Genomic DNA, 21,477 nt, shown 5'->3' on the forward strand with positions numbered 1-21,477 from the left:
AATAGGATTTGGGGAAGAATATTCTGGAAATGGTACATAGGATGAATTGGGGAAGAGCCAAGAGGTCAGGGTGGAGGAGAGGAGGCTGGTGTCGCTGACCAGCTTCCCCCACTACCAAAGCACTGGAGGGGGGCTTGGTGGTGGAGAGGGGCTCTGGGTTATAATTGTGTGTGAAGTGTGATTGGCGGAAGCCGTGGTTGGCCCTGACCCCGTGATTAAGTGAATATTGTTGGACATTTTCCTGATTCCCAAAATGATTGGAAGTGGTATATAGTATTAAAACGACACAAAACAGTATATCAAATAAATATGGATCATGAAAGATTATAAGGAACAAAGAAATAGATGGTCCCAGGCATCTGGGATGAGTTAGGTACTGCAGCTGGTCATTAAACCTCCTGGTGGTTTAGTTGTAAAGGGAGACCACTGCCTTAGAACCCAGATGTTTTTCTTTGTTTGGGGTATCCCTTTGAGATAGTCTGGAGGAAGAAACCAATATTTTGGCTCTGATTTATTTAGATCATCATACAAAGGCACAGAATATGTTTGTAGCTATAGGTTTTAAAAACCCACCCAAATTTTATTAAAATGGGTATTTCTTATATTGAGCCTCCTTGGAAAAATGGAGGCCCCTTTTAAAATCCTGCCTCATTGATGCCTGAATGATATCATTTCTGTTTTTACCAAACCCTTTCTGAGGCTCAGCTGGTGCCCATGGAGCATGGCAGGTCTGGGTTCTGGTTTCTTCCAGGGTCCCTAAGAGCTGTAGGGGATATACTGGTGCACGGATGTGTTTCGGTGACGTTCGTGTAGGCTGAATTCTGCAGAGAACCAAGCTCACACTTTGGTTTGAAGAGACCCAAGCAGGGCTCAGAGAAGCAAGAGGAAGAGTGAATAGATGTGACCAATTATCCATCCGTCTCCAGCATGGGATATGGCAGGGGATTTTTATCAGGCGAGAATTACTGCCTGTCTGGGCAGATGGCTGGCTTGGGGTTTTGATGAAGAGGAATCCACGTACTTTGTTTTTTTCCAGCTACTAAAAGCTGGTTCTGTCTTTTAATTGGTTTGTATTTATAAACTGAGTTTCCCTAGAATTATCAACTAAGTCTTTATCTGTACAGGGTCATTCGCATTTAATAAATTGGCTTGATTTAGCAATGAAACTGTAATTTTATCCTTTTGAATAGGTAATAAAACAATTTGAAAATTAAAAGGCACAAAGAGTGAACAGTCCCCTCCCAACCCTGCCTGGTCACCCTGGCTTAGCTTGTCAGTGTCATCAATTTCTTGTATATCTTTCCAGGGATGGTCTAAGTGTGAGTGAGCAAGTATGAGCACACCTACAGATGCACATGTAGTGCTCGACTGGTGATACAGTGATTTATTTAACTGGCCCCTCCCCAATCCATGCACTGATAGTGAATTGTTGAGTGAGAGGACCCATAAACTTTGAATGGCTATCTGGAGGCAGTTCAGACAATGTTCTTTATGAGTATTTTTGCTCACCTGGAGAGAAAGCCAATCAGGCGAAATCCAGCAGTTTCCAGCCCCGCACGGTGGGAGGACAACTAACCCTAAAAGAAACATAGGAACTGGGAAGAGCAGCTGATTTGGAGAAATGGTCTGTGTATTCAGTTCTGGGCATGTTCAGACTAGAATAAGGACAAGTTACCTTGCTTAGATAGAAGGTACTGGAGGCACATGAGATGGAAGAGTTGGGTTATGAGTGTAGGGTTGCCTCTGATGCTACACTCATATCAGGAATGGATAGAATAGCCCATTTTTACCCATTTACTTTATGTCACACTTGCAGAAGTATCAGAATAACAAGACTCAGCAGTATAATTACTGAGAAGACTCAAGATTTTCTTTTTGCATTTGTTCTCTTCATTTTTTATATCAGTATCTAAAGTGTCAGAATGTTTAGCTCCTCTCTTCATTTTAGCCCTCGTTTACTCTACAGGTACCTTCATGTTTAAAGTTCACCATCAATCCTTATATTCATTTTGTGTCATTTTGTATGTCTGCAGCTCATTCTCCAGTTAGGGAGTCCTTGAGGTCAAAACTGTTTTCATGATAATTCCAAAATGTTATTTCCCCCTTTTTCCACCACTCTCTGTCTCTCACGGGTGCAGAGTGGAGTTATCTAGAAACTATGTGATTTGTGATATCATAACAGATTGAATGCATTAAGAGACAGGTGAGTCAGGCTGTTTTGTATTAGGAGAGATAGTAAAGAGATTTACAAAGATGAAAACAATGCTACTCTTCTCTAAATTATTTTTATTTAGGAAGACAGTTATTTTTCCTAAAATGTTATTTATGTTAGCATTTAGTGGGTTTGTTATTTTTGACTAATTAATAAAACATTAAAAATTTTCTGTTTTAATTTCTAAAAGGTAAATTATGTGGCTATCACCCACATAAACGAAGCTCCTTGGGCGCCTCCGTAATTTGAAGAGTGTAAGGAGTTGGAGAAAAAAATTTGAGGACCCTCATTCTAGTAGATTCTTTAGAAAAAGCTTTGGGGTTTTGCACGTTGTTAACAGTTTATTGGTACATTTATACTTAAATTTTTTGCTGTATATAATGTCCTCGGCTCACATTTTCTTTCCTTGTTACTCCATTTCCTTCTATATAAGGTGTTACTTTTGAAAAGTCTGGTGATGATCCACTTTTCTTTCCCTTACATGTCACTTTTTTTGCTTAGACTCCCAAAGGATTTTTTTTCTTTCTTCTGTAAAGTTCCACAATTAGACTGTGTCTTGGGGTAGGTCATTCTGGGCCAGTATTCTCAGGTACATTGTGTGTTCTTTCAATATGTATTTTCAAATACATATACTTTTTTAATTTTAGGAAAGTTTTCTTGTATTATAGTTTTCAATATTAGTTCTGTTCCCTTGTTTTGCTTGTCTTCTTCAGGGACTCCTATTCTCTGTGTGTTAGAGCTTCTTTGCCTACCTTTAGTCATTTACTTTCTTTTGAATCATTTTCTTCTTTTCTTTTTGAATTAAAAAAATCTCCATTTAACTTTCCACATATCTTAAAGGATTAGCTGTTGTATTTATTTGCTCTTGTGTTTCTTCTAGTTTAATAGCCGTATCTGAAGATTAGTGATTTTCTTTTCTTTCAAGTATCTGAGTTCTATAATTTCATTTCTAAGTTTTCCTAATTCTGATTTATATTGTTCTTTCTTATCTTATATCATTTCTCTACATCTTTTATCACATTTTTTAAAAAGTAGGTTACAAATTTGATTTGTTCTTTAGATATGTCTTTCTGGCACACTTTCATTGTCTATAAAGATGTTATTCAGCTCCTTATTCACTTTTTCCCTATAATAACTCTGCATGCAATTTGACCTTTATACATTTATGTTGCTCATTTTTATGTGAAATTAGTTTTCCTGAACTTTTAGAAGGAGGTTTGTTTCAGATGTGTTTTCTAACTTCACAGAGCTTCCTCGTCTATTTTAATATAGTGTTCAGAGAAATGGCTGGTTACATTCTGAGATTTCTGGGCTCTGTTTCTATCTCTCATTTTTAATTGGACCATCACCTTCCTTTGTATTATTGTTCCTATCTTGCTCAATTTTGATTCCACTCCCAGCAGTCACTCCTATCCTGGAAGGATGCCCTGGGGACCAATTTTAAATGTCCATAGGGACTACACTGCTCCAGTCTCTGAGTCCAGCAGTGGGCTCATGACTTGCCTTGGGTTGGATTGGTCAATACCCCTCTTAGTTTCAGCTGCTATTCTCAAATCAGCCTGCCATACTTTCCAGTGAATACCTGTTAGCTATTTTGGGTTCTTCTGACCTCACGTCTCTCCATTTTCTGCCGAGCAGATGACAATACCACGCAGGTGGTGGTTTGTCCTCATCCACCTATGTTTTAGTGTTTGTGCAATTTTTTCTCACCTAGTTGTACTTGACATTTGTCATTTTATTGTAAATGCTGTTTATGAGGTTTTTGTTTTGTTATCTGGTTGATTTTTATTTTAAGATAGTATTTAGAAATTAAAAATATTTTGAGTTAACTACAGATTCGCATGCAGTTATAAGGAGTCATACAGAGAGAACCTATATATCCATAGCTCATTAGTTTCTCTATTTTTATGTGGGATTTTGGAAGATTCAAAAAGTATGCCTCTGCTACTACCTCCATCTTCATGGAATCCTCTCTCCACTGGTGATTTTTTTAAAAATTTTCCTTAAAATTGTTACTTAAAATTCAGTTTTACGTTGTATAACCAACCCCCCAAAACAATAGTGAATGGTTTAAAGATAGTAGATCCTTTCCTATTGTGTAAAAGAAGACTGGGGGTTGCATTCCAGGGCTAGTACGGTAGTTCCAAGGTCATCAGGGATGTGGTTCCCTGTCTCTTGTTGCTGTGTCATTCTTAGCACATCCCCTCCTGTCCAGAATGCCTGCTTGAGCGCCAGTCATCACTTCTGTATTCTAGGCAGCAGAGAGGAGGGAGTCTGAGGAGACTTTCTGGAAGTTTCTGCTTACATTGGATTGCCCTGAATTTAGTTCTGTAGCTACAATAGCTGCTAAAGAGTCATGGAAATGAATTCTTTTAGCTGATTGCAGGGCCACCCTAAGTAAAACTGGGGCTCTTTTCCTGAGAAAGAATGGGAGCGTGAATGGTGGGGTAGGCAACTCAGAAACAAATAGAGTTTTCCTTCTATTTGCTTGAACACAAACTTACAGAAAGTGAATAAACATGTCAGAAGTTAAAAGGACATTTTTGAATGCGATTTTAATCCTCACATATTTTTCGGATTAAATTTATGCTGTTTTGCAAATTAAAACAATTCAGTGGTATGAATTGAACTTTTTGCACAAATCTCAGGGCGCTGATGGACTGTCAGTCAGTGCAGATCTTTCATCTCTTGGCAGCCGTGGTGGGAGGGGAGAGACGGCTCCTCTTTCTGCCTTTCTGGCCGTACTTCCTGAGTCACTGTCTTTTTTTTTTTTTAATTCCATTTTTAAAACAAATTTTCATAATTCCATCTTCCCAAAACTTTTTTATCTTTTTGAGTAAAGAACTGTTCCAGGTGCCTTTTAGAGTTCACTGTCTTTTAAATGTGGTAATAATGTTGACCCCTGAGAATATCCAAGCTGTGATGACTGTGGATTTAAAGGGCTCCTTGGCTTCCTAACTTTGTCTATTTAGACTGGTAAACATCCATATAGCCTTTAAAACATAAGTACCATGGGGACAAGTGAGGGATGACTTTTCCATTTTCATACTGAAGCTGGGATGTCCTCATGGGAGTTTTTGAAGTTTGCTGACGTACTAGAGTCAAAGAATTTGACAGAATCCAAGTCTGATGTTGAGTTGGGAAAAGTTGTATCGGGCTCACTGTTGTACGAAGTGTGACGAGCCAACATGGTCTCTGGTGACTTGGTTAATAAACAGGCTCACCTTCTCATTGCTATCATGTGTGTGTTGGCTGTTGTGAATAATGCTACTGTGAACGTTGGTGAACACATGTGTCTTTGAGATCCTGCTTTCGGTTGTTTTGGTTATAGATTCAGAAGTGTTGTCGCTGGATCATATGGTACTTCTATTTTTAATTTCTTGAGGAAGCACCATATTATTTTCCATTGTGGCTGCACCATTCTACATTCTCACCAACAGTGCATGAGGTTCCAATTTCTCTAGATCCTCACCAACAATTGTTATTTTTTATTTTGGTTTGATAGCAGTAACTCCAGTGGGTGCGAGGTGATATCTCGTGGTGGTTTTGATATGAATTTCCACCATTGTATTTTTGAATCCTTACTTTCATTATCGTTAAATGGAGAAATCCTAGGATATTCTTTATGTGTTAAACGGGTCTTTGTTTTGGAGTCAGATTTCCATGTGGTCCAGGTGATGCCACGTGGGCTGAAAGAAGCCTCCTCTGCACTTCATGGAGTTGTGTGTTCACCTCCTGTAATGAAACTGTTACCGCCTTGTAGTTGTGCTGCGGGGCCATATGCCTTTTGCAAAAAGAAAGTAAAGTGAAATCACTGAGGCTAAAGTTAATTGCCTTTTAGTAAAATCTTCAGACTCATAGGAGACATTTTTTGGTTTCTTATTTTATTTTCGAAGCAGATCTTGTCATTGCTCGTTTCAAAATTATTTGCTGCTTTCCAAAAGGTTAAAATAAAAGTTCTGCTCAATTGGGAGAGATGCTAAGCTCTGAATACTGTCATTACTCATATCTGATTTTCTCCCAGCTAAAGCTGCGCTGTAACTAAGGTCCTGTTAACATTTGAGCAGGGGGCCTTTATTCAGGTCCTTCAGTGGCAACACGAAGCCCTTTGGTCAGAAACACCCAGAATCTTCAAGAGAAAATTTGGCGTTTTTTTTCTTAAGTAGACAACTTACCTCTAATAAAAGAATACATCATCTTCGCTCTCAGTTTCTCCATTGTTTCTGCTGTTTTGTCATTTTCCCTTGTGCCCTGTCTTTCCTGATCTTTCCCTTCGCTTGTTCAGAATTTCAGTATTTTGAAATACCTCCCTCCACTTCAAGCCATGCTTGTTTGCAAGCTGGTTTCAAGTCGCACATGTTTGCAAGCAAGTTATTGACTGTTTCTCCCTTTAATCCCTGCTTTTTAAAAAAATTGTGGTAAAATACACCCACATAAAATTTACCATCTTGACCATTTTTAAGTGTATACAGTTCAGTGGTATTAAATACATTCACATTGTTGTGCACCTATCACCACCATCCATCCTTAGAACGATTCTCATCTTGTAAATCTGAAACTGCGTACAAATGAAACAATAACTCCCCATTCTCCCTCCCCTCACCCCAGTCCCTGGCAACCGTCATTATCCTTTCTTTTTTTTTTTTTGTATAGAAGACTAATTTTTATTTTATTTATTTTTTTAACATCTTTATTGGAGTATAATTGCTTTACAATGGTGTGTTAGTTTCTGCTTTATAACAAAGTGAATCAGTTATATATCCTTTCTGTCTCTATGAATTTGATGACTCTTAGGTTCCTCATGGAAGTGGAATCATACAAAGAAGAGATAGAAACTCTGTTCCTGCCCACTTCCCTTCTAAATGGGAGGGACAGTTTTCTTTTAAATCTGGTTGGTTGCTTTCTGTCTCCCCCAGCCCCAATTCTTTAGTGGAGACCCCAGGACCTTGCTACTCAAACTGTGGTCTCCAGGCCGGCAGCATCAGTGTCACGTGGTTAGAATGCAGCATCTCAGGCCCCACCCAGATCTCTGGGTGAATGGTGAGCGCATTCAAGTCGGAGAAGTGTCGCTCTGGTTGATTTGAGAGGGAGGCCTCTGTGAGACTGAGGCAGCAGGCCTGCAGCCTGGGGAAGCGACAGGCATGGGGAGGTGCTCTTCTCACCCAGTTCGTCCACAGAGATGAGAACAGCACCGGCCCTGGGACAGTGAGGGTGGCTGGGCGGCAGAGGATTCACCAGATGTGCCCAGGAAGTGGGTGCCTACAGCCATCTCTTTTGAGATGGAGTCCTTCTTTTTTCTTCATGGACAGAGGAGGAGAGGACAGAGCCCAGAATCAGATGGTCAGAAAAGAACAGGGATTGTGAAGACGTTTTAGGGAGGAAAGCCAGAGGGAACTGTCAGGGCCACAAGCTTCCGTCTCTGTGTCTCAGATGTGAAGGTGGCAGTTTGGCTGGCCTCTTGCTCTGGGGGGACAGCTGGGTGACTCTTCCTTCCAGAGGTGAGCCACTGAGTACTAGTTATGGAGACAGGACGTTTCAGACGACGTGTTGCACGGTTTTTCTCAACCGCCAAGAACGTGGGAAGGGGGGGCAGGCAGGTGTCTTCAGGAGAGCGTGGGGCCAGGAGCTGGGTGTTCTTGCCCTGGGCACTGCTTCCTACTAGTGTGTGACTTTGGTTGGGTCATTGCATCTCTCTGATTGCCGGTTTCATAGTCTATAAAATGGACACAACAACATCCCATGCTCTCTGGGCTTTTGTGAGGATCAGATGCAATTAAGGAAGTAAAAGTATTGGAAACCTGTGAGCGCGGAGCTTTACCTGGCCTCAGCTTTTATGGATGAGGCATCTGTGCAGGAAGCCTCACCTGGGGTGCACCACGGGTTGGCCATAGTTGGCTAAACAAACCTGAACGCCCATTTGGCCAGTTCATTGATTTACGTGTAGAAATATGTTAGTCACCCAGGAGAGGATGCTCACGGAGATGTGGCCAGCTTCTCTCCCCTCACAGGTCTGCAGGCTGGGAGCTGGGGTGCAGATGGGTGTGAGGGGGGAGGTTCATTAGCTACATGACTCAGGTATTTGATGGCGTTGGCTTGGGGAGCCCAGTGTGATCAGCCTGTCTCATAGGGACTGGAGGCTGTGGGACAGGGCAGGTTTCCCTCAGTGATGCTACCAGCAGACTCGTGAAGATTTTTACACGAGCATCCCACATAGCTAGGTACATATGCTCAATGTTTGACAAGTTTATTGAGATATAATACACATACCATAAAACTACCCCCTCCTGTAAAAAGCATTTAGTATTCTCCCTGTTTTTTCAGTATATTCACAGAATTGTGCAACCATCCCCACTATCTAATTCCAGAACGTTTTTATCAACTCCCTAAATACCCAACAGCAGTTACTCTCCATTCCCCTCTCTGGGTCCTTGGCAACCACTAACCTACTTGTTGTCTCTAGGATTTGCCTCTTCTGGAAATTTCATATAAATGGAATCATATGATATGTGGCCTTTTGTGTCTGGTTCCTTCCACTTAGCACACTGTTTTCAAGCTTCATCCACGCTATAGCATGGATCAGTACTTGATTTCTTTTTGTGGTTGAACACTATTCCGTTGTATGGCTCTAGCACATTTTGCTTACCTATCCCTCAGTTGATGGACATTTGAGTTGTTTCCACCTTTGTGGTTATTAGGACTAATGCTGCTATGAACATTCATGGACAGGTGTTTAGGTGAACGTACATATGTTTTCAGTTCTCTTGGATATATTCTTTTAACATTCATTACAAAAAATCTATTGGTTTCTTTAGGCGGGAATCTTTTACATGGTGCTTTTGAAGTTGTGATTGTTCATTTTAGCTCTGAGAAGAGGAGAAGATGACAGGGAGCAGGGGCCTCTGGGGCAGGCACAGGGTAGGAGAAAAGAACCGAGTTGGCAGGGCTTTGCCTTTTAGTTTTTCAAAGCAGAAAACCTGACAGAGCTCCAGGGGTGAAGAAGGCCAGTCATCTCTTGCTCTTCCTTTCATCATGGCGGCCAAGAGGCCTTTCTGAGTAAAGATCCATAAACTTTGATGACTGCAAAGAACCTGAGTGCTCCTCTTGATCAATATCCAGATAGTATCTTGGTCAGTATCTCCATATATATATATGAAAGTACCCCAGAGAGGAAGGGTGACTTGTCCAGGGTCACACAGCTAGCAACCAGCAAGGCCTAGACTAGAGTCCACCTTTCCGTAACTTTGTTCCATCCTCTTTCCCTGACATTCACTGCTTCTCCTTTGAGGTGACATTATGAAACTCCTTCCTTTATGTCTGAAGGGGAAATGGCTGTGTGCAGAGTGGAATTTCATAACTCTCCGAATTTTAAGGCCTTACCAAATATATTCCACTTTTCGGAGTATCTAAACTGGAACCACAGTGAGTTTTCATCAGCTGCAGAAAACCCACCGTTTACACATGGCAACATCTTTTGTTTCACATCTGCTGAGAGGCATGTTGGCCTGGCCTGAAGCTGTGGCCAACAGTGACGCAAGTCAGAAACTCCAGCTGGCAAGGCGGTAGGAAAGTTCTCCTTGGTTAGACTTTGCTAAGTCATGACAATGAAGTGAAAATCTGTGAGGACAGTTTTGTTGGGAAGGGGCTGTGGTGGTGCAGGGTGCAGGCTCCTGAGTTCCTCATGAACTGCTGGGTGATGCCCTCCAAGGCCAGAGCTGGAGCAGGCCTTGGCTCAGTGGAAAGCCCTGGGCAGGTGGAGGGTGCTGGGAGCCATCTCTGGGACTGCCCTCCTCCTATTTCCTCCGGGGGCTGGCCAGGGTTGTGTCCTGTCCTCCGCAGCCTCTCTGCAACCCACCCTTTGGAACAAGACTGGCAGAATAGAGTAGGACATCACTGAAGGTGACACGTGCCCACGAGTGTGTCGGTGTAGGAAGAAGAATCCTGATTCATTCACGAAACCCCCTGATTCTCTTCCCACCTTAAAAAAAGACATCTCAGGTCATCTACAAGATGAATGACACATCTTCCTTTTGTGCTGCCTACTGAGATTGGAACATTAGAAGCCCTCGTGTGTGCCAGGGCATTTTTACAAATTCATGCTCTCAGCGTGGGAATTATCATTCAGGGGCCTTACTATTCATCTTTATAATAAAAGATACACCCCAGAATTTTCACACTTAGTTATAAAAAACACTGGAGCGTTTAGTAAAAAACACAAAAATAATAAATCATAATAAGATATTAGCAAAATAATTACAGCCTTCATTAAAATAATTCACTTTGTAAATTGTTCCAGAGTTTTCCCAGTGTCTGTCAGTTTAAGGTAGGAATAGTCACTGGATTGGGATACTCGAGCAATTTCTAGAAAGAACTGGTGCCTGGACCCCACTGCAGGCCAGTGCGGTCTGACTTCTTGGGGCTCAGTCTGGGCTTCGGTGTCCCTTAAAAGCTTCCCCAGGTGATTCTCAGTGCCCTCAGGGTAACTGCAGCCGAACCCTTGCCCTGTGTTCCATCTGCACTAAGTGCTTGACTTGTGGGATCACATTTCTGCCTCATTAGAGGGAGGTTTCATTATCCCCTCCATACCGAGGCAGAAACTGAGCTTCCCTGGGTTAAGAAACTTAAGGCCCCCAACCTCCAGGCTGCCTCTTGAAAGTTTGGGCAGTACTGGACCCCAGCCCAGGCCTCCCTCACCTCCTGAGCTGTCCTGTATCCTGCTGAGCCCTCTGGAGAGTCAGCCCCAAGTCAGGCAGGTGCTAAGGGGTTGTCTGCTGGGCGTGTTGGTGACGTACCTCCTGGAATGGAAGCAGCAGGCTCTGGGGCTGACATTGGTTCATGGCCCTGACCTCTTGCTGCTCTGTGGCCTCACTTAACCTCTCCAGGTCTCCACTTCCTCATCTGTAAATCAGGGATCATAGTGCCCACCTTATAGTGTGGATGGAGGGATTAAATGAGATAGAAGCATGAAGGACTTGGCAAGGCAGCTGACACGTCAAAAGGACGAGGGTTGTGTGTAATGTGGCCCTACACCCCCAGGTCCCAAATGCCTGAGGGGCAGTTTCTCAGCCTTCAGTGTGCTTGTGCATCACCCCGGGACATAGATTTGGTGGGCCTGGGGTGGGGCCTGAGATCCAGCATCTCTGCCAAGTTTCTAAGTGATACCAAGGCCTAAGTCGTCAGCTCCTGGGATTCTCATGCACCCATCACAGTAGCTAGCAGAGTGCCGATGGCATGACCACAGGACGAGCTGAGTCCTTAACGTGTTCACAGTGCTGTCCCTTCCATTCCCAGACCTGAGGGCGCCATCCTTGCTGTTCTTCTAGCGTGGCTGTGAGTGCTTCTAGCTTTTGTGTAGAATTTCTTTGGTCCTTCCAGTTACCAATCACTAGAATTATAAAATCACTTATATATTAATACTGTGATGTGAAATCAATGCACTATTGAATGATAACGCATTGATACTTTTTCATTTTCTTGCTTTTGTGAAGTCATTGCTGTTTATTATTTATAACATATCAGCTCAGATCAAGAAATGGACAGGGGGTTGGAAGTTTAGGGTTTAGTTCCTGATGCTCCCATTTAGTAGCTGTTTCTCCAGCCCTTCATTTGTGCATCTGTGAAATGGGCCGAACAGTACCCACAGCACTGGGTTGTTAAATGGAAATGATCTGGAGGCTCAAATTCCACCATTTTGTCTGATTATATTTTAAGGAAAAATGTTTTAATTTGCAGAGGAATTTAGTTCAAAGACCAAAACATATTTTTACAGCTCTGGAGACGTTCCTCTCTCTTGCCCTCTCTGCTTGCTTTGGTGGTGGTGGTGGTGGTGGGATGTGATGCTAGGAGCAAAACTGATAAGCATGAAATGCAGGGCTCCCAGGATGCAATTTAAATTTTAAAGTTTTAATTGTTTTGCCTACATTATTTGGATGTGTGACATCTTAATTATTTTTTGAATATATAAAATGAAGGTGAAAATAGGACAGTCAAAAACCAAAGAGGAATAAAGCCCATGACCAATATTTATAGAACTCAGGATGAGCACAGATTACATCTTCGTAAGGTTCCCAAGGAGCCAGCTGTGAGGACTTTTTTTTTTTTTTTTTTTTTTTGCGGTACGCGGGCCTCTCACTGTTGTGGCCTCTGGCCTCTCCCGTTGCGGAGCACAGGCTCCGGACACGCAGGCTCAGCGGCCATGGCTCACGGGCCCAGCCGCTCTGCGTCACGTGGGATCTTCCCGGACCGGGGCACGAACCCGTGTCCCCTGCATCGGCAGGCGGACTCTCAACCACTGCACCACCAGGGAAGCCCTGTGAGGACATTTTTATACGACTGTGAACATGTCAAAATACGGAACAGATGTGCTTCTTGTCCACATGGAGGAATAACTCCTGTTTGTGGCTGTAAGGTTCATGGATGCTGGGAATTGCATAATAATTATTTTCCCTCTTTGTTGGTTAAATGAAGCGAGGCTATTTAAAACATGGTGTGTCAGATTTGCCTGTGGGTTCCAGAAGTTGGATCAGCTGTGCAGGGGTCTGTGCCCAGCATTGCTAACTAAGCACAGTAGTTGATAATGGCCAGATGGCAAATTCATTTCAGAAGTGGGGACTTTGATGGACTTTGACCTGCTCTAAGTTCATATTGTGGCCTCTTGTCTGGATTTTAAAGCAAGATGGCACCTGCAAACACACTTAGAGGCAGTGGGAAAGGAATGCTGCCTTCCACGGAACGCTTATGGGCTGGTGCAGGGTCGCACGTCCTCTGTACATGGCGTCTAGTGGGCGTCACCACTGTAGATGGACTTGCTGACAGGTGGCCTTCTGCAGAGATGTGGTTTTAGGCTCTCTTAGTGGGACAGCTCACAAACCCACCAGTCCTCCTGCCTCGTTTATTATTCCCATTTTTTTGAGAGCTACACGTTACACCTTTGTAAGAGTTTTCCTTTCAGAGGGTTTCTACATGTGCCTGAAAACACAGTCTTGGACACGTGTGAGGATGAGAGCAGCGTGTCTGTGTCGGGACCCTCGGGCATAGGATTCAGAGTGGATGGGAGGTAAGAGAAGGATACAGATACCTCTTATGTGTGACATGGAGAGGAGGTACATTCAGATTAGCGAACTCTTCTTTTTGAAAGGCTGCCCTGTCTAGTCTATCAGTCATTCTCACCGTGGAATGAATGAGTTTGATCTGATTACCTTTGACCCGAGATCGGCTGCCCACTGGGACTGGGTGGTCTTATGTTTGGAGTGATATTAAGGAATTTTGGAGTTCATGATGCGTACTCTGGCTGGGAGCTCAAAAGTCCGAATAGTCTATAAATCACTTTCGTGGGTTCATAAAAAGGAAGGGCTGTTGGCAGGAGGCTGTATGTTAATGGTGGTCCCCCTGGAACCCTCACTGGGTGTGCTCAGACCACCCGCAGGTTCTCATCCGGGTTTGTCACATCATCCACGCATCTACCCACCACTCACTCACCTGTAAACATTTACTAAACACACGTGCTTCTGTCCTGCTGAGGGATGAGGTCACGTACGAGTCCAGGGCTTTGCACATAGTGGGGCCTCAAGGGGCATTGATATGGGTGTAAATGCCTAGTCTGACTGCATCACACAGCAATAAGGATATTGGTCTGCTGTCCTCTGGTTTTCCTCCCCCTCTCTACCCATGCCTCATCTTCCTCCTCCCAGGACTGTCCTTGTTCCCCTTTCCCGGTTGTGCAGGAGCGTGGTCCAGAGTCACCCGTGGAGGCTTTCGAAAAAGCAGATGTAGGGCAGGCCTGCTTTTGTAAGGCTTTCTGGGTGATTCCAGTGTGTAGCCAAATTAAGAATTACTGCTTTACAGATTCTCCTTTTGCTCCAAATCTCTACCAGTTCATTGATCCTCCCTAATTTTGCATTTCCCCACTACTGTTCTCCCTGTTGTCTGAGCTCACGAGCGATAACGATGCTTTAGTCACACATCTGCACTGTGTTAGGAGCCTCACGCTCATTATTTCAGTTTAATTCAAGTCTATCAGGCTTGCAAAATAGGTGTTATCATCCTCATTTTACAGATAAAAAAAGTGAGGCTTAAAGAGATTCATGGACTGCCAAAGACACGGGTTTAAGTGGGAGAGCAGGAATTTGAATCGAGGTCTGTTGGACTCCAAAGGCATGTTCTTTCCATGAGTTAGGCTGCTTCACTAAATTCTGCTTTGAGCTTTGCAGACTCCCTACGTTAATTCACATCCAATGAAGAATAGGATTCAGAGCGTGGACTCTGCAGTCAAATGGGCTGGATTTGAAACCTCGCTCTGCCACTTTTTGGCTGGGAGCTTGAACATCCTACTTCCCTTCTGTCCTTCAGCGTCCTCATCTGTGAGCCGTTGATAATAGTACTTATCTTGTAGGGTTGTTGCATGCTGAGTGGAGGCTGGTATATGATCAGTGATTGTCAAATATACATTTTTTATTGAAGTATAGTTGATTTACAATGTTGTGTTTGTGTCAGATGTACAGCAAAGTGATTCAGTTATCTTTATGTATAGGGCTGGCCAAAAAGTTCGTTTGGGTTTTCCCATAAGTTGTGGAAAAACCCGAACGAACCTTTTGGCCAACCCAATATATTCTTTTTCAGATTCTTTTCCATTATAGGTTATTATAAGATATTGAGTATAGTTCCCTGTGCTATGTAAGTCAGCCCTTGTTTATCTATTTTATATATAGTACAGAGTGTGTATCTGTTAATCCCAAACTCCTCATTTATGCCCTTGGTATAAATTTACTCCCTTCCCCTTTGATTTCTATGTCTATGAGTCTATTTTTGTTTTGTAAATAAGTTCATTTGCGTCATTTTTGTAGATTCCACATTTACGTGATATCATATGATATTTGTCTTTCTCTGTCTGACTTCACGTAGGTCAGTATTTTTTTAAGCAGCACGGTGCTGTCTCTAGATATCTTATTAGGGAACAAAGACGTAAGGCAGATGATGTTGGGACTGGAGGAGGGTGTGCAGCTTGAGGCCTTGGCTGGTGGTATTCCTGTGGAGAGGGGCCCCTGTGGCCCTGAGGACTGCCTTTTGTAGAGCCCTTGGGGCTGCACTTGATGACCCCTTCTCCAGGGTGATTCTCTGCCCTGTCCATATACTAACCTTTAAAATCAATAACAGGGAGACTTCCCTGGCGGTCCAGTGGTTAAGACTCCGCACTCCCCATGCAGGGGACCTGGGTTCCATCCCTGGTCGGGGAACTAAGAACCCACGTACTGCAGCTAAGCCCGCGCGCCGCAACTACTGAGCCTGCGCTCTAGAGCCTGCACGCCGCAACTAGAGAAGCCCGCACGCCACAGTGAAGACCCAGCCCAGCCAAAATAAATAAATAAGTAAAAATTAAAAAAAAAATCAATAACAGGGGATTTACTTGTTTATTATTATGGTCAGCTGTAGAGGAAAAGAAAAAGCTGAATGGTGTACAAAAATTGGGGCATGTAAATGAGGAATCTTAAAGATGGTCTTGATCACTAAGAATAATGTCCACGTCAGCCTGGTGAAACTCAGTCTCCGTTGGCAGGATGTGCGGGGCAGAACGTGCACCAGTGGGTGGACCTGCATGCCCAAAGAGGGTTGTTTGAGAAGGTAAGAGCCTAATGCTTCTAGGTGGGAGTGGTATGGGCAGGGCTGATAGGTGTTACAGGGCAGCTGAGAGTTGCTGAGAAAGAGGAGTGAAAGGCATAAAGGGCCCCGGGCAAGGGAGCTCTGTTGGCACCGAGTGGGAAGTTACCTTCCAGAGACTTCTTGGCAGACAGAGGTGGCGGCATCACCAGGGAATGGAGCTCAAGATCAACACGAGTTGGCTCACCCAGGATATAGTGCCAGTGTTTACCTGGAGTGAGGGCTGGATAGCCAGGGATGGGCACCAACACAGCCAAGGAGTTGTCAGGAAGGAGCCAAGGGTAGAGATATAGTGATCTGGCCAGGGCTGGGGGTTGTCCATCATGAGGAAGGCAGAGGCCGCCCAGAGCCCGGGAGCCAAGCCCACAGTGTGTGGTGGATCATGTCTTTGGAAAGGGCAGGCTGCTGTTAAAGGGACTCACTAATCGGCTGTCTAAGTAAAAAGGGTACAAGACATGACTGAGACAAGTGGTCACAATGCAGGTAAGTTGACCTGTCATTGTTGTTGCTGGGAGGGGCTCCTGGGACCCTGCTTACAGCCTCTTGCTGCGCAGCCAGGTCAGAGCTTCAGTGACGGAGTAACCTCTCCTCGAGTGTGGCTGAGGGGTAAGCTCATCTCCTTTAGCCCCTGCTTTCTAAGGCGTGGAGGAATGAAGTCTGAAGGATGCAGCCTTGATATGCCAGACAGGCAGGAGGAGTGCTGACAACACAGATTACAGACTCTCCATCTGTGCCATTGGCATCATGTCTGCTCCCCTCCTTCCTCGGTGGTTAGCTGCAGTTGTCTTTTACTGTTCAACTCAGTGCTTGCTCATCCAGCAGACCTTCTTCATTTCATCGGTCTGGTCTGGGTGCCCCACATGTGTGTCCCAGCTACCCTCATGTGTTATTCTGGACTTGCTTTCTCTTATACTGGGCTCAGTGCTCCTTGAACTTGTCTTTCACCTTTGTGCTCTCAATGCTAAGCACTGTGTCCATTTCAGGGCTCGGTATGCAGTAGGTGCTCAATAAATGTTGATTGAGTGATTGATTAAAGATGACATAGTTTGTATTCAGTCTCCAGCATTGACTGTTAAACATAGACTTTTGGCTGCTGGAAAAAGCCAAAACTTTGGTATTTGTCCCAGAGCTCTGCTGGTATGGCCAGCTGGGGCTACTCCAGCAGCTGTGGTGGCAGCTTGAGGAAGAGGCACCACTCACTGCTTGGAAGGTGGATCATCCCATTCTTACCAAGACTTCAAAATGAAATGCCCTGTCTTCCCAGAAGGCCTCTGTCAGTTCAACTCTTTGCTGTTGGAGAAAACAGTCAGAGCAACAGTGCTCAAGAGAAAAGTCACCATCAGAGAGGGAAGGGACGTTACCCAGGGGCTGCACCCCCTACACACTGGCCATGGTGCTGTGAACCTACCAGAAGTATGACCTCTTATATTCTTTTTTAAAAAAGGGGCTTATGAGCTATAACCCACATACTATACAATTCACTCAGTGTCTCAGTAGTTTTTAGTACAGTGACAGATTGTGCAACCATTACCACAATTTTATGACATTTCATCACCGAAAGAGACTTCACACCCATTAATAGTCCCCCTCCATTTCCCCTCAACCTCCCCAGCCCTGGCAACCAATCATCTACTTTCTGTCTCGGTAGATTTGCCTATTCTGGCGACTTCATTATAAATAGAATCGTACAGTATGTGGCCTTTGTATCTGGCTTCTTTCACTTAGCATAATGCTTTCAAGGTTTATTCAGCACTCCATTCCTTTTTGTGGTTGACTAATTTTCCGTTGTATAGATATACTACATTTTGTTTGTCCATTCATCAGCTGATGTACATTTGAGCTGGTTCCACTTTTAGGCTCTTGTGAATAATGCTTCTATGAACATTCATGTACAGGTTTTTGTGTGGACATGTGTTTTCATTTCTCATGGGTATATATCTAGACTGGAATTGCTAGATCATATGGTAAGTCCGTGTTTAACATTTTAAGAAACTGCCAGACTGTTTTCCGAAGCAGCTGCACCATTTTACATTCCCACCAGCAATGTATGAGGGTTTCAGTTTTTCCACATTCTTGTTAACATTTGTTATTGTCTGTCTCTGATTATAGCCATTTTACTGGTGTCAGTGATACCTCATTGTGATTTTGATTTGTATTTCCCTTGTGGTTAATGATGTTGAGCATCTCTTCATGTGCCTATTAGACATTATTGTTTTTGAAGAAAAGGTTTTCAAATCCATAGGCATTTTAAAAATTGGGTTATTTGGCTTTTTTATTCTTGTGTTTTAAGAGTTCTTTATATATCCTGGATATAAGTTCCTTATCGGTTATGATTTGCACATATTTCCCTCTCTGTGTTGCCTTTTCACTTTCTTGATGACCATCTAAGTACCACATTTCAAATTTTGATGAAGTCCAATTTACCTGTTTTTTTTTTTTTCCTTGTGATTTTGCTGTCATATGTAAGGTATCATTGCCTAACCCAAACTCATGAAGGTTTACACCTAGGTTTTCCTCTACCAGTTTTATCATTCTACCTCTCGTATTTAGGTCTTTGATCCTTTTTTGAGTTAGTCTTTGTATATGGTGTGAGGTAGGGGTTCAGCTTAATTTTTTGTTTGTTGATGTGCAGTTACAGCACCATGTCCTCATATGTTTTGATGAATTAATAAATATATTTTGAATTTCACTTCTATATCTTAAGTGCTTTTGATAATTTGGGATCTGTTATAAAGGAAGTTATTAAAATAATGTAATTCATCAAAGTGCAACATTTACTTATTGTTATGTGATCCTGAGTGAGGAATCAATTGATTTCATATCTCTGTATATTTGAAACTAACCTAAACGATATTTAATCACTGAATTCTAGTTCTTAAAACACACCAAGATCTTGCCTTCTTGTTCTTATTTTTCAGTGGTTTTTCATCTTATTCCCTGTTTGGTTCCTATACTTATTTGCTTTTTTTGTTTTTGCTTTTTATAGTATGATATAGAGTGCCTACAGTTAAAATGTTTGGAGCATAAAACCGAGTAGTTATCCCTGTGGATTTGTCTTCATAATCTGGCCTGAGTGGCCCAGTAGAATGCTGCAGTTGTTAGTTTTTAAAAGGAGAAAGGAACCAAGATTTTGGTTCCTCTTCTCAAAGTGAGAGCGCTCTTATTCCAATGCTGTTTGACACTCTCCTCCCTCTGATCCTAAAAACATGGCCACCGTTTTGGGCCTGGAAATCTGGCCTGCCTGCTGACTTTCTCCCTTTGAGTAGCCCCTGCTGCAGGCAGTGGCTGCTCCCTTGTCCTCTCCTCTCTCACCCCCATCCACACACTCCTAAAATAGAGACTTCCCTGGTGAGCCATCTGCAGGGTGACCAATGGATCACTGGAGCTGTGGAGTAGGATTTGAGTCCTTTGTATAAAGTGTCTTCTGTGCCTGCCTAATTATAATCAGGACAGTCCCGCCACCCCTACCTTACATGTGTGGCAAGGGGGTATTGTTAATAGTGCTTAGAGCCACTGCCTAAGGGGGATGGTGGGGGAGGGGCAGAAAAGCTATTCCAGCCCAGTGGCCTTTCTTTAGTACTTTTAGAACAACTGTGATAAGGGAATTTGTACAAGGGCAAGGGCTTTATCTTCATAACCTGGCCTGAGTGGTCCAGTAGAATGCTGCAGTTGTTAGCTTTTAAAAGGAGAAAGGAACCAAGGGCTGTACAAGGGCAAGGGCTTTCGTGTGTATGTTCACATATACATTGAAGAGCAATGTGAGATAAAGCTACTTACCAAGAAATGAAAAACTACTTTAGTTCTAGTATTTAAAATTAAACTCGAATTTATAGAAATACGGCTAACTCTAAGGGGAAAGGGTGATATCATTCTTAACACAAAAACAAAAGTGTTGCTTAAATGCACATAATTTAAACTCAGGGTGATTGACAGGTGACAAGGAGTAAAATCAGACTTATTCTTAAGCAGCTGGGAAAGCTATCAATATGTCTTAGGTTATCATGACATTTTCCCCGTGTGAAAGTCAGTGTGATTCTGGAGAAGAGTTACCCAGGTGAACTTATTCCCCCTGAAGCAAGACTTAAGGTAGAGAGAAGAATTTGCACTTAAAATTGTTTTATGAAAGTCAGAATACCTTTTGCCACAATCATTTTGGATTTTTTTGTTTTGATTAGAGAAAAATCACTGTTGTATAACATTAGGGTTAAACTATATTGGTGAAGTTCAGAAGTCTGTGAAAAGATCATAGAAAGCTAATATATAAAAAAGAAGGTGTGATATGAGCATTTTCTCATCGTTCTGGTGGCACATCGTCATGGAATGCATGTCACAGACATATGTCACTGGTGAGGTGTTACTGGAGCCTGGCCGGGCCACTGCCTACCCTGGGCACGTGGTGAACCTTGTTCAGTGAGATGCATGATGGACGAGCCAGCAACGGGCAGGGCCGGAGCCAGAGACCGGCACTTCTCCTAGAAACACAGTCACATAACTTAGACGCCCTAGTTTTCAGCAGTATTTATCAGAAACTTGTCAAAAAGGCTGACTCTTCTCATGTTTTCTAAAATAAGTCAAACGTTGTTGTCAAGTTGTGTTTGGAGAAGGAGCCCTTAGGAAAAGGTGTCTTGGGGATGAGTGGCCTGCGATATCCTACCCACCCAGAGGGAAGGGTGCTGATTTCCCAGTACCACACATGTTCAGATCCACCGCTGGAGCACATGCTCGGAGACCCTGTGAGATGGTGGTCCCTCTAGAAGCTTCTTTCATGTCTCCCCTGACAAAACCAGTAGAAAGTGTGACACATTCTAACTGGGAACCTCAGAACGTGGCCCCAGGTGTTCTGTGGGCTGTGTTCTGAGGCCAGGCCTGCTGACCAGAGCCTCGAGCCCTTACGCTTGGCTCTGGGATGACCAGGGCTGCTTTCCTTGGGGATGGTGAGTTGCTTTTGGAGCAAGTCCAACACCAGCCCTTCATCTGTCAAGCAGAGCCACACCCATAACGTTAGGCAGCTGGATTTATATATTTTATCCATGGCCAAGATAGATGCTCCCTTCTCCAGAGCTCACCACATCCTACATATAATTAGAATTTTTTACTGAGGTAAAATACATATAACATAAAATTTACCATTTTAACCATTTGAAGTGTACAATTCAGAAGCAGTAGTTACCTTCAAAATTTTGGGCAGCCACCACTGCTACTTCCAAAACATTTTCATCTTTCCAAACAGAGACTCTGTAACCATTAAGCAATGCCTTCCCATTCTCCCCTTCACCTGGAATCTTCTTTTCTGTCTCTATGAATTTGCTTGTATCATTTTAAGATTTAATTTTAAAAAATTATTTTAAACTGGTCTGAGAAGCAAAGTTTATAGAAGAGTTCAAAGTTTCAAGCGTGCTTCAGGTTTTATAGATTTTTAGTGGAGCAAAACCAGGAGGCCTGCTTCACTTTGCACGTAGCTGCTGGGAGAGACAAACAGGAGATGGGAGGAGGGTGACTGAGCTGTTGAGGAGTTTTCGTAGGTCGTGCACAGGAGTCGCTGCACGGAGGTCCACAATCTCAGCGGCTGCACACGGTGGCCTAAGTGAGAGAGCCATTCCTGTTTGAAGACAAAG

At 43.3% G+C, this 21,477-nt stretch overlaps 1 protein-coding gene across 7 annotated transcripts in view; it reads left to right on the forward strand.

The window, feature by feature from the left end:
- FHOD3 (formin homology 2 domain containing 3) overlaps positions 1–21,477 on the forward strand; it is a 494,140-nt gene that overhangs the window by 96,770 nt on the left and 375,893 nt on the right. For 3 of the 7 annotated variants that reach the window (XM_082667780.1, XM_082667778.1, XM_082667776.1), the window contains exon 1: positions 16,058–16,345. The exons of 3 other annotated variants lie outside the window; for them this stretch is intronic. Coding sequence is in view for 1 of the 4 variants with exons in the window: in XM_082667776.1 (XP_082523902.1) it covers positions 16,318–16,345 (28 nt within the window). In the remaining 3 variants the exon portion in view is untranslated. Of the gene's footprint in view, positions 1–15,795; positions 15,827–16,057; positions 16,346–21,477 lie in introns of those variants that run through there. One more of the 7 variants, XM_082667779.1, reaches the window with a different exon arrangement.

The sequence above is a fragment of the Grampus griseus genome (assembly GCF_964374135.1).
Source record: "Grampus griseus genome assembly, chromosome: 12".
NCBI lineage: Eukaryota > Metazoa > Chordata > Mammalia > Artiodactyla > Delphinidae > Grampus > Grampus griseus.